This window comes from Pelophylax lessonae (genome assembly GCF_965119305.1).
Source record: "Pelophylax lessonae genome assembly, chromosome: 7".
Lineage (NCBI taxonomy): Eukaryota > Metazoa > Chordata > Amphibia > Anura > Ranidae > Pelophylax > Pelophylax lessonae.
The window spans coordinates 106,884,187-106,902,958 of NC_138774.1; the positions used below are offsets into that span (position 1 = coordinate 106,884,187).

Sequence of the window (18,772 nt, forward strand, 5' to 3'; positions counted from 1 at the left end):
ATATATATATATATATATATATATATATATACACATATATATATATATATATATATATATATATACACACACACACACACAAAATGAAGAGTACTGACATTGGTGTCAAAGAAAATCCCACGTGCAGATCTCTCTCCACAAATCACTCAAACTGCTCCACCAAACCCCCTTTATGACCTGTTAATCTGCCTAGCTTTCTCCTAAAGAGGGCGCCATTACCCACTAGTGAAGGCTAATATGGATGGGCGGCGACTGTCAGAGGACGTAAGAGAAAACTCACCAGATCCATTTGCCTCACATAAAATGGTCAGCAAATAGTGCTTGGATAAACCACTATTCCTGATATTTTTTTTATCTGGTTCCTGGATGTTTCAAGTTCTCCAAACACTTTCCACCCATAAGTTCCTCAAATGTCAAAAAAGGGAACTTTTGAAGAAGCCAAAATACTGTGTCAGGGGGCAGCCACACGGTGACCACTGGTGACGTCAGGCGCCATCCCAGCAGTATTCTGCAGTCCAGAGTGTGTTGAGCAGTCGGGTGGGATGCCGATATACCGGCCCATGGGGAGACGCGGAGACGATGGATTTACAAGGAGCGTTGCGTGATCTTAGGATATGTCATGCTTTTCTTTTTTTGTGATCAATGGATTTTAATCATGTATTATGATAATGCACTATGGGAGCTTTGAGGAACTTATGCATTGAAAATATTTGGAGAACTTGGAACATCCAGGAACCAGATGAAATATCGGGACTAGTGGTTTACTGAAGTGTTTTTTTCCGGCATTTTTTATGTGAGGCAAATTGATCTGGTGAGTTATTCAAACAAAGGCAGTTTGGTGGAGCACTTTGGGTGATATGTGATGAGATTAATCTGCATGTGGGATTTCCTTTACACCAGCTTCACTACTCTTCATTTTTTTTGTTGGAACTATTTGCCACTTTTAATTCAGAGGAATTGTAATACTTAGCGTCTCTAAAATCTATGAGCTTTAAAGATTTCTCGTTGTACCAGGATTAAATCAAACAGGAGGCTGTGGAGTAACTAAAGCTGGATACACACTATCCAACGTTTGTGGTTAGATTTCCTTCAGATTTACCTTTTCTATGTAGTGCAAGGGCCTGCCAGATTGCATGCAAATTGAAAGTGTTTAGGTTTGACCTCATATTATCTGGTTTTGGTAAGTCTAAAGGAAAAAGTCTTCAGAAAATCTTATAGTGTGTATGGCCCATAAGACTGTTGTGTTGCAAGTTGATTTGTATTTTTTTTATGTTCATTCACAGCATGGTTGGATAATTGATAAAACAACCATATCTGGTATATTATAAGGCCTACTGAACTATCAGTATACAACAGCTGATGGGGTATCAAAACAAGCTGATCAAAGTCTTACAGTTCATTTTCTTTAGAAAGCCGCCACAGCTGGAGTAACAAAGCCTGTCCCCTGTTCTCTCTGCAGAGGTTCAACACACCCTGCTGAGACCTATAGCTATGCAATCGGCAAAACTCAGAGCTCCAACTCTGACTTAGCACATGGTGTGTCAGACTTCAAAAGATAGAACACTGATTCCACACAAACCGCAAGGGTCAACATTTGCAGCATGCAGACAAGGGACAGGCTTTCAACTCAGGATCATATAAGCAGCAGCTTATATATTTAATTTATTGATTTACTACTGAGTTATTGGTTTTATTTATATTCACCGAACCGAGGTTTCCTAAGCGCAAGCCCCTCACACTCAGGCTGTGGCTGTTTTCTAAAAAAAAAATGAAGTGTAAGTCTTCAAACACCTTTTGCTTTGATGCAGCTGGAATGTATTTGGCCTGCTGAAACAGAAAGTTGAACTAGGTTTTAAAGCAAATCTATCTATGGGAAAAAAAAATACAACCCCTATTCCTACTAAGCGCTAGGCTCCACTAGGTGCCTTAGCTCATGCTTACCTCTCCTGGCAGCTCTAATCCCTGCTAGACTCCTAAAAAAATACAGACTCTACTGGGTTCCCCAGCAGATAATAAAGCAAGAATATATGAGTAATATTTGATGCCTTTATAATGGCCTCCGTAAAACAGATGGCAACAGAAACTAAGAACAAAATATTGTTCTGTCAAGCCCCATAGACTTAAAAATTATACTATGTGGGTACAGCAATTAAAAGCTTTATTAGTGTACTCACTTGGACACCAGCATCCTTGCAGGCCGCAATGACTGTTCTCGTTCCAGTGTAGTTAACTCTGTAGAATAGTTCTTTGTTGTCGCTGGAGGGGGCCGGGGATGCACAGTGAAAGACGACATTCACACCCTGAAGTGCTGGCAGTAAATCCTTGTATTATTGAGAAAAAAAGCAGCTTTTTGAATACAAGGCAAAATTATACATATCAGATAGATGATTTTTTTTTTTTTTGTAATAAAAATATGAATACAATCACTGTGATGTCCAAGAAAAGAAAATATGTTTTATTGTTTATTTAAGGACATGGTATGCAGCACCATGATGTCTTTTACGCTATAACCTACTCAAAATAAGTAACCCATTGGCAGCATAAAAAGTGTTGATAGTGTTAGGCTAACAGCAAGAGCAGGACGAATCCTCGGTCATAGATATTCGGAGACCTGTCCTGACAGCTTGGAGATCCATCAGGGCACTTTCACACTGATCCAAAGCAAAAACGCAATTTTCCTGCATTTGTGGTGCAGTTTTTAAAGGACATGCGACTCAAAAACCGCACTAAAAAAGCTTTGCAGGCGCTTTTTTTAATATGAAGATGCATTTTTGGTGCGTTCTTTTTAGCTCCCCAAACATGCTCCAAAGATGCTGCAAGCAGGATTTTTTCACCTTAACAGAAGCACACCGCCCCAGTAAAATTCATTCATTTTAAAAAGGGAAGCTAGTTTCTTGAGCTTTTCAGGCACTTTTTTTAAATACAAAATCGCATGAAAAAATCCTCAGTGTGAAAGGGCCCCCTACTGTAGACATGTCACAAACATAAGCAAATCAAACTGAGTATATGATGCAGCAAAGCAAAGGCATTTCATGAAAAAAAAAAAAGAAAAAAAAAGAAATCACTCCTTAAATCCTGAGATTTAGGCAGCTAAAGTTGTAATGGTTTTCAGCAAGGGAAACTTCTGTCTATGAACTTTTTTCACTGCTTGTTCAGATTCCACTAGCCAGGCTTGTGACCGGTTGATTGTAAATAGAAAAAACACATACATATCAGACTGTCAAACTGGAGGTATTCTGGATAAAAGCCGACCAGATCTAGCTAAGGCAAGTCCAGTTTGTCATTTCAAGAAGGAAAAACAAACTGTATTTTGGTGTTTATTTCATCTAAAATTTTGGTATATTCATTGAGTTACAATATTAGGCCCCTTTCACACTTATGCAACGCGATTTTGCAGCAACTTTGCCGCGATTTTGACGTGATTTTGAGCAATGGCTCAGGGCTATATACCTCAAAACGCATTAAAATAGTGCCAAAGTAGTGCAGGAACTGGAAAACGACTTGTCATGCGATTTTGCGGTCCAAAATCGCGGGACAAGTCGCACAAGTGTGAAAGGGGCCTTAGAGATCTGGCACTCTTGCATTGTTTGAAAACAATTTAAGTGGGAATTTATTTGAAATAGGTAGAAGACACATGCAGATTGGGAAGACGAGACTTCTCCTGCTGGACAGAGGGTAGTCTGATATGCAGTAAATTTGTATATATATGTGTATGTATACACACACACACCAAAATTATAAAAACGCAACACTTTTGTTTTTGCCCCCATTTTTCATGAGCTGAACTCAAAGATCTGTCTAAATCTGTGTTAGTGAGCACTTCTCCTTTGCTGAGATAATCCATTCACCTCACAGGTGCGGCATATCAAGAAGCTGATTAGACAGCATAATTATTGCACAGGTGTGCCTTAGGCTTGGCCACAATAAAAGGCCACTCTAAAATGTGCAGTTTTACTGTATTGGGGGGGGGGGGGGGGGGGTCTGAAAACCAGTCAGTATCTCCTTCGCATATAGTTGATCAGGTTGTTGATTGTGGCCTGTGGACTGTTGGTCCACTCCTCTTCAATGGCTGTGTGAAGTTGCTGGGTATTGGCAGGACCTGGAACACTGTCCTATACACCGATCCAGAGCATCCCAAACATGCTTAATGGGTGACATGTCCAGTGAGTATGCTGGCCATGCAAGAACTGGGATGTTTTCAGCTTTCAGGAATTAGGTACAGATCCGTGCATTATCATGCTACAACATGACGTGATGGTCGTGGATGAATGGGACAACAATGGGCCTCAGGATCTCGTCACGGTATCTCTGTGCTTTCAAAATGCCATCAATAAAATGCATATGTGTTAGTTGTCCACAACATATGCCTGCCCATACCATACCCCCACCGCCACCATGGGCCACTCAATTTACAACGTTGACATCAGCAAACCGCTCACCCACACGACACCATACACTGTCTGCCATCTGCCCTGTACAGTTATATCCGGGATTTATCGGTGAAGAGAACACCTCTCCAAAGTGCAAGACCCCATTGAATGTGAGCATTTGCCCACTCACACAGTTACGATGACGAACTGCAGTCAGGTCGAGACCCCGATGAGGACGACGAGCATGCAGATGAGCTTCCCTGAGACGGTTTCTGACAGTTTGTGCAGAAAATCTTACATTATTCAAACCGATTGTTGCAGCAGCTGTCAGGGTGGCTGGTCTCAGACGATCTTAGAGGTGAAGATGCTGGATGTGGAGGTCCTGGGCTGGTGTGGTTACACGTGGCCTGCAGTTGAGGCTGGTTGGATGTACTGCCAAATTCTCTGAAACTCCTTTGGAGACGGCTTATGGTAGAGAAATGAACATTCAAATAACGGCCAACAGGGTGGACATTCCTGCAGTCAGCATGCCAATTGCATGCTCCCTCAAAACTTGCGACATCTGTGGCATTGTGCTGTGTGATAAAACTGCACATTTTAGAGTGACTTTTTATTGTGGCCAGCCTAAGGGCTCTTTCACATGGTCTGCCTCCGTAGGCGGATCCGTGTTTCTCAGTGGGGATCGATCTGCAATCCCCGCTGAGCCGGCGGATGACAGCTCCGTCTCCGCTTGCAGAGCGGAGAGGGAGGTGTCTCAGCCCCCGCTGCCCTCTATGGGGGATCGGATGAGAGCGGACCGCCTGTCCGCTCTCATCAGATCTGATCCGATCACTGAACGGATGGAAAAATAGGGTTTCCATCTGTCCAGATTTCACGGACAGGATCGGATGCGGATGGCAGCGGAGGTGTCTCCGCTGACATCCGCTGCCCCATAGAGCTGCATGGAGGATCTGATCAGATCCGCCTAAAAAACTGACAGGCGGATCTGATCGGATCGCCCGCGTGAAAGAGCCCTAAGGCACACCTGTGCAATAATCATGCTGTCTAATCAGCATCTTGATATGCTGCACCTGTGAGGTGGATTGATTATCTTGGCAAAGGAGAAGTGCTCACTAACACAGATTTAGACAGATTTTTGAACAATATTTGAGAGAAATAGGCCTTTTGTGTACATAAAGTCTTGGATCTTTGAGTTCAGCTCATGTTCAGTGTATGTATATATGCATGTATTTTGGCTATATATAGTACACAGATATACTATCGGTATTCCAGGTACGGTAGGTGCTGACCATCCATACTGTTCAGGGAACAATAGTAGGAATTGTTTGAAAGTTGACAACAAACTCCAATAAAACCCTCTTAAGCTGGCCAAACATGGATCGAAATTCAGCCTGTTCAGCAGGGACCTCCTGAATTTTAAATCATGTATGGGCTAACTGGTTGTACACAAGTTGATCTCTTGATCAACTAGTGTACAACCAGCCCATTGGGTTTTTCCTAAATGATCAGTGCCGCCGGCCATAGCCGGCATCACTGACCATTGTATTCTTCCGGCTAGGAAGGCCCCCCACCAGCAGAATAAAACAGCTCAACAGGAGCAATTTCCCCATCCACTTTGAATGTGTGGACTGGTTGAATGGAATAAATAAAAAATAAAGAAATCACGTATGGCATCTGCCTTATTCTGCCCAAACGATATCCCCGTACATCATTATTGTTGCTTTAAATAATGTGAACATATTTGACCTCAGGCTTGTTGGCCATTCACCACTGTTTAAAAAGTTGACCCAACAAGTTAGAAAACTAAACAGACAGAAAAGCCAGCCCTCCAATAATGTTCCAGAATGGCCATTTACTAAGGTCCCAATGGTTTAGAGAGTCTGCAGACCCTCTCTTTCTCAAAAGGACAGACACAGCATGCAGACACCATAAAGTGATTGTAAAGTCTCGTTTTTTTAAAAATTACAAACATGTTATGATTACTTCCTCAGTGCAGTGATTTTGCACAGAGCAACCTGGATCCTCCACTTTTTGGGTCACTCTTTGGCTCTCCTAGCCCCTCTCTCCTGTTGGGTGCCCCACAGCAAGCAGTTTGCTATGGGGGCACCCAAGCTGAGTCATAGCTCCCTGTGTCTATTCAGACATGGAGCTGCAACCGGGCCCCACCCCCTTTCTATTCTCATTGGCTGACTGACTTTAATTGACAGCAGCAGGAGCCAATGGCACCGCGCTGCTGTCTGAGCCAATGAGGAAGGGAGTCTTGGATGGCCAAGACATTCCTACAACATCGCTGGAGCTAGAGGAACCTCAGGTAAGTATTAGGGGATATGAGGGAGGCTGCTGCACACAGAAGGCTTTTTATCTTAATGCATAGAATGTATTAAGATAAAAAACCTTCTGACTTTACAACTCCTTTAAGAAATAAAGTCTGCATACTCTCAAAACATATATTTTTTGGATTGTTGGAGAGCTGGTTTTTCTCAATATTTGGATTTGTGGGGTATTACTGCTTAGCCAAGCACTCACCCCTTAAAAAGGGTTACATGGACTTAGTGCGCTGTGATTTGATGGACTACAGGTTAGAAAACCATTCCTGATTACCATTCTACCCTCTGGTAATACAGAGCCAGCAACAACTTGGCTGAACTAAGCTTACAAGTCAATACAATTCTCAGCCAAGATCAAGTCCTCAGTCACTGTGCCCAAAAAAGGACAGCTGGGGCCACATGTTTTTGGGACTTTTATACCAATTTGCTTGCCCATGGTCTACATGGAAACACTGCCAGATTATAAAAGACAAAAACTGATGGTCTGGGCGGGATGATTATTTTACCTGTTTGCTGCAGAGATCACCGATAAAAAACTGGACACGATCATTCTCAAAGCCCTGTCGCATATCAAACACATTAACAGAGTATCCTCTCTCTAGCAAGCGCTCCACCATGTGTTGACCAAGAAACCCTGAGCCCCCGATAACTGTGCATTTTTTGCTGGCCTGAAAGAAGATAAAAAGAGCACAACAAATATGAAATTGACAAAGATCTGTGATATCAATTGAGGTCTCTTAGAAACTCTTTTCTTTTTTTTTTAATGTGATAAGAGTAGATAGTGATATAGAAATGTTTTTTAATGACTACAATGTCTTTGTAGTCCCCTGCCAAAAAAAAAAAAATCTACAATGGGGGTACTTACTACTCTTTAAAATGTGGGCAATTGTAAATTCTGGGCATCAAGACAGGTCAACTATGTCTCTGCTGGCTGGCAGCAAGGTCTTTGTTGATTTAGTGCCATTATCGTTCTTCATTTATGCATCAAATGACTGTGATATACAAGATATTCCTTCTCTTGGCTAGTGATTCTTAAAATTTCACTGAACCGCATCACAGCCAAAAATGTCTATAGGAGACTAGGGGTGTAATGCTTTTACTATATGCATGTATCAGACAGATAAAAGAAAAAAAGCATCCAAGAATTGCTGGGATTTTGATGTGAGTGCATAAACAATAGTGAGAGGAAGAGCCCACTGGCTTAGGTTAGGCTGCTCAGAACAGAATATGGTGTATGGTCTTCTATGTCCATGTAAGCGATTATATGTGGGACGAACTAAAACCATATTACGGAAAAAAACTGGTGAACACCGGTTTATTGACAAAGGGTCCTCCAAATATAGTGTCTCCCAACACTATTTCCTGTAGCGACACAATAAAAACATAAAGGATCTCAAGGTGTTCACCATTGAGATTATGCCCAGTCATTTAACTAACAATAAGAAATTCTGTATATTGTGTAGATGGGCGACATTCTGGGTCCACAAGCTAAATACTCGGGCACCTCCGGGGTTAAATGAAGACCTAGACATACATACGGTAATATCATTTTGGTCCCGGTACAGTACTTGGGGCTATTCCAGTTGTCTCTTTTTTTTCCCGTTCTCGTTTTGTTAGGCACACCTTTGTATACACTATTAAGGGAGGTGGCCAATCAGGAGTCTTTTCATCTTTGGATAATTTTTATTTTTTTATATTTATTGTCCAATTATTTACAGTTTCATTTTTTCTTTCTTATGTTTCCGAATTGTTATTTTTTCTCACAATATAAGGGTACTTGAATCACATTAAGTATATTTTATATGTATTTTTTATATATTTAAAAAAAAAATTCAACTAACTTTTACATTGTTGTAATATTTTTTTTAAAAAGATGAACTCTGGGCAATTGTTTTACATTACCCATGCAGTGGGGCTGGGCCTGCATTGCACGGGTAACTCCTTGTTTTTGTCTAACGGGATTGGAAAGCAACGAGATACTAACCTAATCCTCTGATCCTCCCAGCACAAGACTGGTCCCTATGGCTCCTGCCTCCCGGCAGCGTAGAGGTCTTATGCATTAGACTGTTCCTGACATCATCACGCCCATGGACTTGCTCTGGACGTGAAGATGTCAAGGACAGTCCATCGCTGGATCGCGGGGGGGAGCGCTGTTTGCCACTGGAGCGGAGGATCAGTTGAATATGCAGCTTTCTGGTCACCCCAAGACAAAACAAGCAGTTAACCCATGCAGTGTGGACATAGCCCCACAGCATGGGGAAAACAAAATGTTCAGCTTTAACAAATTGTGGTTACATTTAGAAATTAATACAGCATTTGCTTCCCTACGCAGATCCACACAGGAAAGCTCTATTTTGAGTCAATTCAAGGTTCCTTTTTTAACTGAAGCTCTGATGAAGAGAATGTTTTTCTGACTCCTGAAATGCGTTAGCTGTTTTTTAGTACAAACTACTAAAATGTTTTGGACTCTTATTGTTTGGTCTGGCTCTCCTTCCATTTGTGCATGCTTTTTCCAGATCAAAAAATCAAGGCACTTTTATGAATGATTTTTTTTTTTTCGGGAAAATCAGGAAATGGAGGATAAATGCTCTTCTGATGGTTGGTTCTTGCAGTACATACAGCAAAAATCTTAAGAAGCATCAAAACTTACAGAATACATGCGTACATGTCTATGTTCAGGATATGTTATTTTCTTGACATTCGATGCAATATATGTAACCATGTTGAGGAGTTGTTTTCCGAGACATGGCTGATTACCTATCCACCAATTCCATAGACAAAAGCTACCACTTCATTCTGTTACTTCCATTTGTTTATTATGCAAAATCCATTGTACGTATATACAGTACAGCCATGGCCAAAAGTTTGGAGAACGACCCAAATACTAATTTTCACAAAATCTGCTGCTTCAGTGTTTTTAGATAATTTTGTCAGATGTTACTATGGTATACTGAAGTATAATTACACAATTTCATAAGTGTCAAAGGCTTTTGACAAGGACAAGGTTTTTCCTGGATTCCCCAAACAATCAGAAACAGGATTCTTTAGAAAAAATGACATTACCCCAGTACTCAGTAGTCCTATCCCTGTACCTTTTTCAGAATATCAGTCTGTCCTTCTTGTTTTTCCTGGAGAGAAGTGGCTTCTTTGCTGCCCTTCTTGACACCAGGCCAGCCTCCAAAAGTCTTCACCTCGCATGCACAGGCAGTCACACTTGCCTGCTGCCATTCTGAAGGTCTGCACTGGTGGTGCCCCAATCCTGCAGCTGAATCACCTGTAGGCAATGGTCCTGGCGCTTGCTGGACTTTTTGGGCGCCCTGAAGCCTTCTTCACAAGTGTAGTGGAAATTTTTTTTTATGGAATTAAGTTTATTTTCATGGCAAGGAGGAACTTTTCAGTTAATTGCAATTCATCTGATCACTCTTCATAACATTCTGGAGTACATGCAAATTGCCATTATTAAAACTGAGGCAGCAGACTTTGCGAAAATTAATATTTGTGTCATTCTCAAAACTTTTGGCCACGGCTGTATATGTGTTGGATGAGAAATGGTTATACCAGGATCATGGGTGCAGCTGTAGCCATGATCCTGCTGTTAAATTTTTCAGCCAAGCAATTGGCTTTCATGTAAAAAGTGATCCAAGCGGCTATACAGCTGCCGATTATTTTACAGGACTTGGAACAACCCCCCCCCCCCGCCTCCCCCCACAGTTCCTGGGCTCTCTTGTTCCATAGGGGAGCCCAGGACCGTTGCAAGTTGTTGGGTCAGCTGAGCACAGAGAAGGAAGAACATCCGTTCCTCTCCCTCCTTTGGCGAATGAAGCAGGTAGCGACAAGGATTTAATCACTTCTGGTTTTAGATCTTTGTTTACTGAGATGTGTTTGATTGGCTGCCTTGGGGGCCAGAGGAGAGATCAGGGGTCTAATAGGCCCTTGATCTCTCATTAAAAAAAAAAAAAAAAAAAAAAAGGAAGGAGTTCCTGTCACTGCCTAAGCTGTCACAAGGGATGTTCTTCATCCCTTGAGATAGCAATAAAGAAAAGGAAGGAGTACCTGTCACTGCCTAAGCTGTCACAAGGGATGTTCTTCATCCCTTGAGATAGCAATAAAGAAAAGGAAGGAGTACCTGTCACTGCCTAAGCTTTCACAAGGGATGTTCTTCATCCCTCGAGAGAATAATAAAGAAAAGAAAGGAGTACCTGTCACTGCCTAAGCTTTCACAAGGGATGTTCTTCATCCCTCGAGAGAATAATAAAGAAAAGAAAGGAGTACCTGTCACTGCCTAAGCTATCACAAGGGATGTTCTTCATCCCTCGAGATAGCAATAAAGTTAAATTAAAAAAAAAAAGTATCTTTTTTAAAGCACCCATCCCCCCCAAACAAATGTGCATATTGGTCCCACATGAATTTATATATGGTGATTGCACCACACGTGAGGTATCCCGAATGTCTGAGTGAGAGCAATAATTCTAGCACCAAAGCACACGTTTAACTCTAAACTGGTAACCTGTAAAGGCTTTTAAAGTGTCGCCTATGGAGTTTTTTTAGCCACCGTAGTTTGTCACCATTTCAGGGAGTGTGAACTTTCAAATCAATATGAAACATGTTAAGATTTACTCATCTTTTATATTTTACCAAAGATTGGGTGTTGTGTTTGTGTAAACTAAAACTACGCAAATATTTTTCAACATAAAAAAAAAAAAAACATGCAACCACTATTTTATTTTATTGGGTCTCTGCTTTCATAAATTATATAAGGTTTGGGGGTTCCAAGTGAAAAAAATAAATAAATACTTATTTTACATGTACTGTATGTGAGAAGTGTCAAAGTTGACCTGGACAGCAAGTGATTAAGTGAAAAGCCAGCAATACTTGAAAATACTTACAGGCCGTAAACGCGTTGCCATTTCTGAAACTATTTATACAACTTCAACCTAGAAAAAAAGTAAATGATAAGAATCATTCAAACCATTTTAATTGTGCAAAAAAAAAAAAAAAAATTGTAATGATCTGTAGAAGAAAAAGATAATCCATTTGAGATTACAGAGCCTGTAATATGACGCCATATCACCTTTGACCGCACTAGTTGGTACCATTGCAGTCTATGGGGAATGTCACATGACCGACTTTCAGCTCTGCCACAGAAGTCAATGACATCTCCCTACATTCCGGTAAGACACAAACACACGGCACAATGCCGGCTGTATGAGCAATGAATGGGTTGCTGTGCAGTGCTGGCTGGGGCTCCATTCATCTTTGTAAAGAATTTATAGAACATGAGAATAAGCAACTTGATTCAATTTTTTTTTACATCAATTTTCTGCATTTATTTGATCCTTAATATCATTCAATAAAAGAATTGCAGGAATCTCTCTAGCATTATATGACAAATCTCAATGTTGCGCTGAACTAAACACAGACACGCCATACACCAGAGAGAATTACGCAATAAGTGAAGTTCTAAACAGTTGCATCCATAAGGATAACAAAAGGGACATGAGCTCGGGTTGCCTCGGAACTGTCTGTGTCCCAATGGGGACATTTCCTTTGACTTCCTGTCTGAGAGGCACAAAAGGATGTTGAAAGAAATCTCCCACAGTGAGGAGAATTTCCATCTTAAAGAGTTATTCCCAAAACAGGTGTCCCCATTGGAAGATTTCATTTTACATCCTGTTCTGAAGACAACTCTAAAATGTAGGATTTCCTCTCACTTTCTCTTGGTGACAATGTTCACCAGTACAAACTGGGAGGAAGAAATTTCCCCAGTGGGGACACAGAGGGCAACAAAAAACCTGACAGAGGGTCTAACCTGTCACCACCCAACCCAAAATAAAAAAAATAAAGTTTTGCCTAGTGATCCACTTTAGAGCCCAACTCCAAGAAACCCTGCATCAGTCTTGGTGACATCAGGACCTTAGAATGCAGGAATAGATGCTGCGGGGAATCGTCTAACAGCGTGGAGGGTCAGGTAAGTAAATCTTCTGTTCTATGTCCCCCTAGACCTAAGCCATTTAACCACGGCAGACAGGGGCAGCCCAAATGGAAGGGATAATCTTAAGGCCCCTTTCACACAGGCGGACCGTTCAGATCAGTTTTTCAGGCGGATCTGAACGGATGCCCCACACATCTCTATGGGGCATTGGATGTCAGCGTAGACATGTCCGCTGACATCCGATCCGATCTGTCAAATCTGGACGGGTGGAAACCCTATTTTCCATCCGTCCAGCGGATCAGATGGGATCGGATGAGAATGGACAGGCGTTCCGTTCTCATCCGATTCCCCCATAGAGAACAGCGGGGACCTGACAGCTCTGTCTCTGCACACAGCGTGGAGATAGAGCTGCCATCCACCTGCTCAGCGGGGGATCCACGGATCGATCCCCCGCTGAGAAAAACGGAGACCACCAACGGACTCCCCTGTGTGAAAGGGGCCTTTAGCTTTCCGGAGTTCAGCTTTAGGCTGTCCATACACATTATAATCTGATTGTACAATCTTCTTCAAATCAACCAGAAACTAGATAGAGAAAAGAACTGCCTGATTACTACATCTAAAGCTCCATTCACATCAATGTGTTTTTTCATTCTTTTTGCAGAAATGCAGGACATTATTTTTATCATGGGTTCTTATGGAATACGTTCACAATAATACATTTTTGTGCCTCTGCGTTTTTGAAAGAGTCAGGTACTTTTTTTTTTTAAAAGCAAAACGATGCTTTTTATTGGTTAAATAGGCTTCAATGGAGAAGCTGCAGAAAAGCATGTAGTGCATTTTCACCATGATTTTGCTGCAATTTGCATTTTTATTCTGCCCAACAAAAAATTTGCCAAAACAAAAAAAAAAAAAAGGATAAAAAAACCTGCAAAAACGCGGTTACAAAAATGCAAAAAGCACTGCATAAACGCTCAAAACTAAACTGCATAGGTGTGAATAGAGCCTAAAGGAGATTGTATATGGATTGGATTTCATGTGTCCATTTTACAGACAGACAATCTTCACCCCATTTTCTTCTTTTTTTTGTTTTAATCCCAACTTTTACCTTTTTCACTGTGTTCTCTTTAGGCTCCATTCACACCTGAGTGTATTGGTTTCAGGTGGGTTTTTTTTTGGGCTTTTTTTCAAGTGCTTTTTGCAGGTGTTTGCCGACAGGCATTGACATCTAACAAGAACACTTGTAATTGCCAAAAAAAGAAGCTTATGTACTTTTTTGAGCTTCAGGCAACAAAACACTCATATGTGAACGGGGGCCTCTGTCTGAAATGAATAGGATTTTGCTTTTTGGGCTTTTAGAGATTTCAGAGATGATCGTTTTATGAGCCGAAATACACTCAGGTGTGAACAGGGCCTTATAGAGGAACTTCAGCCATTATTTGTAAAAATAAAGTCAGCAGCCACAAATACTGTACATGGTGACTTCTAACCAATTCCTGCCCAGGTCAATTTTCAGCACTGTGACACTTTCAATGACAATTGTGCAGTCATGCAACACTGTACATTTTACCATTTTTTTTTTTTTTTTTTTTTTTTTTAGACAGATAGAGTTTTCTTTTGGTGGTATTTCATCACAACTTGGTTTTTTATTTTTTCCTAAACAAACGAAAAAAGGCTGAAAATTTTGAAAAAGAAAAAACGTTTTGTTTTGTTTATTTTCTATTAGAAAATTTTGCAAATAAGTATTTTTTCTCCTTCACTGATGGCACTGATGAGGCTGCCCTGATTATCAGTGTAAACAATGTACTGATTGTGCCCTGTCAGCCTTGCCAGTTATCGGTTCTCCTTTCCTCACACAGAGACAGCGTTTAACCACTTAAGCCCCGGAAGATTTTACCCCCATTCCGACCAGGGGGTATTTTGCGATTCGGCACTGCGTGACTTTAACGGACAATTGCGCGGTCGTGCGACGCTGTACCTAAACGAATTTGGCGTCCTTTTTTTCCCACAAACAGAGCTTTCTTTTGGTGGTATTTGATCATCTGTGCGATTTTTTGATCACGCGCTATAAACAAAAAAAAGAGCGTCAATTTTGCAAAAATAGCAATATTTTTCACATTTTTTTATATGAAATTCCCCAAAAAAAAATTTAAAAATCAAAATTTTTTTACTTTTTCGGCCAATTTGTTTTATGCTACCTATGTTTGGTAAAAAAAAAAAAAATCGCAAAAAGCGTATTTTGATTGGTTTGCGCAAAAGTTATCGCGTTTACTAACAAAGGGAAAGATTTCTGTCATTTTTGTTGTTTTTTTTTTTAACGTGTAATCGGCGATCTGCGATTTTTTTTGCGGTACTGCGACATTGGGGCGGACAGATCGGACCCTTGACTGACATTTTTGACACTTTTGGGGTTACCAGTGACATTTCTACAGTAATCAGTGCTATATATATGCACTGTTACTGTAAAAATACACTGGTAGTGAAGGGGTTAACTTTATTTGGGAGGGAGGGGCTGTGTGTATCCCTAGGGGCGTGCTTTCTACTGTGATTGGCTGGGGCTTGAGCTGTATGGACACTGATCAACGGATCTACATACTAGATCCGAGTGATCAGTATCCTAACAGCAAGGAGAATGACAGGTGGCTTGTTTACACAAGCTGCCTGACATTCTCCCTCTCCCCCGCCGATCGCCGAGTGACCGGCGGACATCGGGTCCGCCGGTCACACGCGCGGGGGGGTCCGTGACCACGCGGGGGCGCGCGCTCGCTCCCTAGACCCTCACAAGCTAGTGACGTAGCCCTACGTCACTTTGCCTGTGAGGGGCTGACTGCCGACGTAGATCGGCGTTAGGCAGTCGGCAAGTGGTTAAGGAAAGGAATGCCGATACCCAGCAAGTCTGCTTTCATGTGACCAGCTGTGATTGGACACAGCTGATCACATAATAAGGGCCACTGTGATTGCACCTTTACTGCAATCAGTTGTGTCAAAAGGACACAGCGGTCACAGAGCACGCCCGATGCATCCCCCATGGGGGCTCGCGGGAGGATGTCGATGGTTGCCCTCACAGAACTGGAGAGCCACGCTGTACCTGTCTTTCGGCCATAGCGCAGTAGGGAAGTAGTTAAAGCGGAGTTCCGGCCTCAAATACCTTTTTTAACTAAAAATACCCCTATAATACTAATCCATCGCTTTTTACAGAACCGCTATTCTCATACTTACAAAATGTACAGTATTGGATTTTAGTCAAAATCTTTTAAAAACCCTGTCTGGGCGCGGCCATTTTGGATGTGGGCATCTGAAGCCGCAGTGTAATCTGCTGTGTCCTTCTTCCTGATTCCAGGGAGTGTTCTGGGAGTTCTTCCTGATTCCAGCCTCCTGGGAGTGATGACAAACAGCTCCCAGGATGCAATGCAAAGGCGGAAGTGATGTCGGTGGCCGTGGCCACAGAGGGGGGAGAAGGAGGAAGTACAATCAAAAATGCCCTGAAAATAAGGTAAGGGACCCCTGAAAAAATTGAAAATGCCCAATTGCCAATCAGCATAGTGAGCACTCCAGGAATCACTAAAGTTGCAAAATAGGCCAGAACTCCACTTTAGAAAATGATATATATACGGTTATCCTCTTCCATAACTCACCACCAGACGGGTCCACCAAACTCCCATTGTCTGTCCTCAGTCCTCCTGTCACTCCTGTGTCTCCCACCACCCTAGAAGATCCAGCCTGCCGTGCACAAGATGGAGTGAGCTGATGTCTGATGTCATTGCGCACACCACGATAACGTGAGGGACATTCCCCGGAGGAGACACTCTGCCTCCTCATACTCATCAGTTTGCACTACGGGCGGCAGTATGAGATGGGGAAATGCCTCCTGTAACACGCCGCAAACTGATGACACACAAAACTGCTGGAAAAAAAAATCTTGGGAGTCAATTTGCTGCCCCTCTCCAAGTGCTGCCTGGGTCCAATGGACCCAGTGGGACCCATGGTAGGGCCGGCCCTGCTCTTACTATAAAAAAAAAAAAAAACATCAAATGTGTTAGGGGTGGTGGTGGTGGTGAGGGGGATGAGTAGTATTTTTGCTTTAATAAAAATATTCCCCCTGCCCAGCACATCCAGCCACGTTCTGTTACAATCCACCACCGTCTTCCTGTAATACATCCTCAGGGGGGGCGGCTGGCATTTTCAGGTTCTTGCAGCCGGTGTTCAGTGAAAATTCTCTACCCTCGTCACTTCCTGTGCATGTACGTCATTCAACAGCTTTATTCTCTGATTTATTCTACCTAGAGAAGAGACGCCTGAGAGGGGACATGATGGAGATTTATAAATATCTCAAAGGTGATCTCAGCATAGAAAAAAAGCTGTTCAGTCGGAAGGATTGCATGAGGATTCGAGGACATACAATGCGACTGGAGGAGAAGCGTTTTAACCTCAGGCAACGTGGGGAGTTCTTTACTGTTAGGGCTACAAGATTGTGGAATTCTCTACCACAAGAGGTGGTTTCTGCGGGTAGTATGGTGGCTTTCAAAAGACTTCTAGATGTACATCTCAAGGATCAGAACATTCAGGGCTATGTGAGATGATTACGGCCACACACACCTACACAGGTTGAACTGGATGGACTATTGTCTTTATTCAACCTCACCTACTATGCAACAGCTGAGCCACTTCCCACTGCGCATGCTCACAGCTGCGGAGGGTAGGGAATTTTCACGGGGTAGTGATTTTTTAACGTTACACCGCATCAGCTGTTGCCGCGCGTACATTAAATCATCTCCGCGCCAACATTAAATCATCTCCGCTCCAACATTAAATCATCTCCGCTCCAACATTAAATCATCTCCGCTCCAACATTAAATCATCTCCGCTCCAACATTAAATCATCTCCGCTCCAACATTAAATCATCTCCGCGCCAACATTAAATCATCTCCGCTCCAACATTAAATCATCTCCGCGCCAACATTAAATCATCTCCGCTCCAACATTAAATCATCTCCGCTCCAACATTAAATCAGCTCCGTGCCAACCCGTCAAACTTCCCTGATCTGTAAAAGTGGTGGCGGGTCTATGGAAATATAAATCACGGAGCCGAGATGATGTGGGACGCCGCACCTGCTGATGAATGACGCGTGCCCGCAGGGAAATCTCAGGGTTGGAGCGGAGATGATTTAATGTAGTGGCTGCCCATGCACAGTGGGACGCGCGGCAACAGCTGATATGTAACGTTATAAGATACTACCCATGAAAATTCCCTACCCTCCGCAGCTGTGAGCATGCGCAGTGGGAAGCTGCTCAGCCGTTCAATGACATACATGCACAGAAAGTGACGAGGGTAGGGAATTTTCATGGGGTAGTGTTTTTTAACGTTCCCCTGATAACACACCATGACGCATGCGCATGATTGCCCCGAAGCCTCCTGGGACGCTTATTGTGAAGGAAGCTCCGGGCAGCAGGGCACATTATTCTCACCCAGGGAGCTTATTGTAAAAAGGCAATTCAGAAGAAAAAAATAATGTTAGAGGTGGAGAAACTGTTATAAATCCTGTATAATAATAATAATCATCATTTTAACGAAAAGCAGGCGAGGCAAGATAATAAACCCCTCAGGGGTGAACACCAATGCAGAAAAGATGCCAGCAGAACTAAGTGAAATATAAATCAAAACTGACTGTATTTCCCCTAATAACCAATCAGATGCAACCGTCCACCTGAAAAATGACAGCTGAGAAATGGAAGCTTCATTCTGATTGGCTTTTATGTGAACCCAGGTAAAATGAGACACATGGGCCGTGTGTAGTGTAGCAGCTCCTCACCTGTCCTACACCGTCCCCCGGCAAACAGCGAACAATCACTCACATTCCTATTTCCTAGAATAACCTCGCCAGCCATGGGCTGAGAATCAGCAGAGAGCAGGCACTCACTCCCTATTGGTGGAGCTTTCACATCTCCAACCAATAGCCAAACACAACGGTGTCCTTGGCAACCCACCGTTACGTCATTTTTGTGCGCCCACTGTATACAGGAAGCGCACATGAGTTTCAAGCCTCGTTCCGATGAAGAATAATCGTTGTGTACTTATTGGCAGGAATTCTGACAGCACACCAATAGGAAAAGGTATCACAGATTTCTTGAACGGTGATTGGTTGTT

General features: G+C 42.4%; 1 protein-coding gene across 1 annotated transcript in view; it reads right to left on the bottom strand.

Annotated features, from left to right (window-relative positions):
• Positions 1-18,554, bottom strand: part of NSDHL (NAD(P) dependent 3-beta-hydroxysteroid dehydrogenase NSDHL) — a 29,845-nt gene extending 11,291 nt beyond the window's left edge. The window contains exons 1-4 of the mRNA XM_082264688.1: positions 18,438-18,554; positions 11,584-11,631; positions 7,204-7,365; positions 2,175-2,321 (exon numbers count right to left, since the gene is read on the bottom strand). Of these exons, the coding sequence (XP_082120814.1) occupies positions 2,175-2,321; positions 7,204-7,365; positions 11,584-11,604 (330 nt within the window). The 5' untranslated portion in view covers positions 11,605-11,631; positions 18,438-18,554. The remainder of the gene's footprint in view (positions 1-2,174; positions 2,322-7,203; positions 7,366-11,583; positions 11,632-18,437) is intronic.
• Positions 18,555-18,772: the final 218 nt, after the last annotated feature.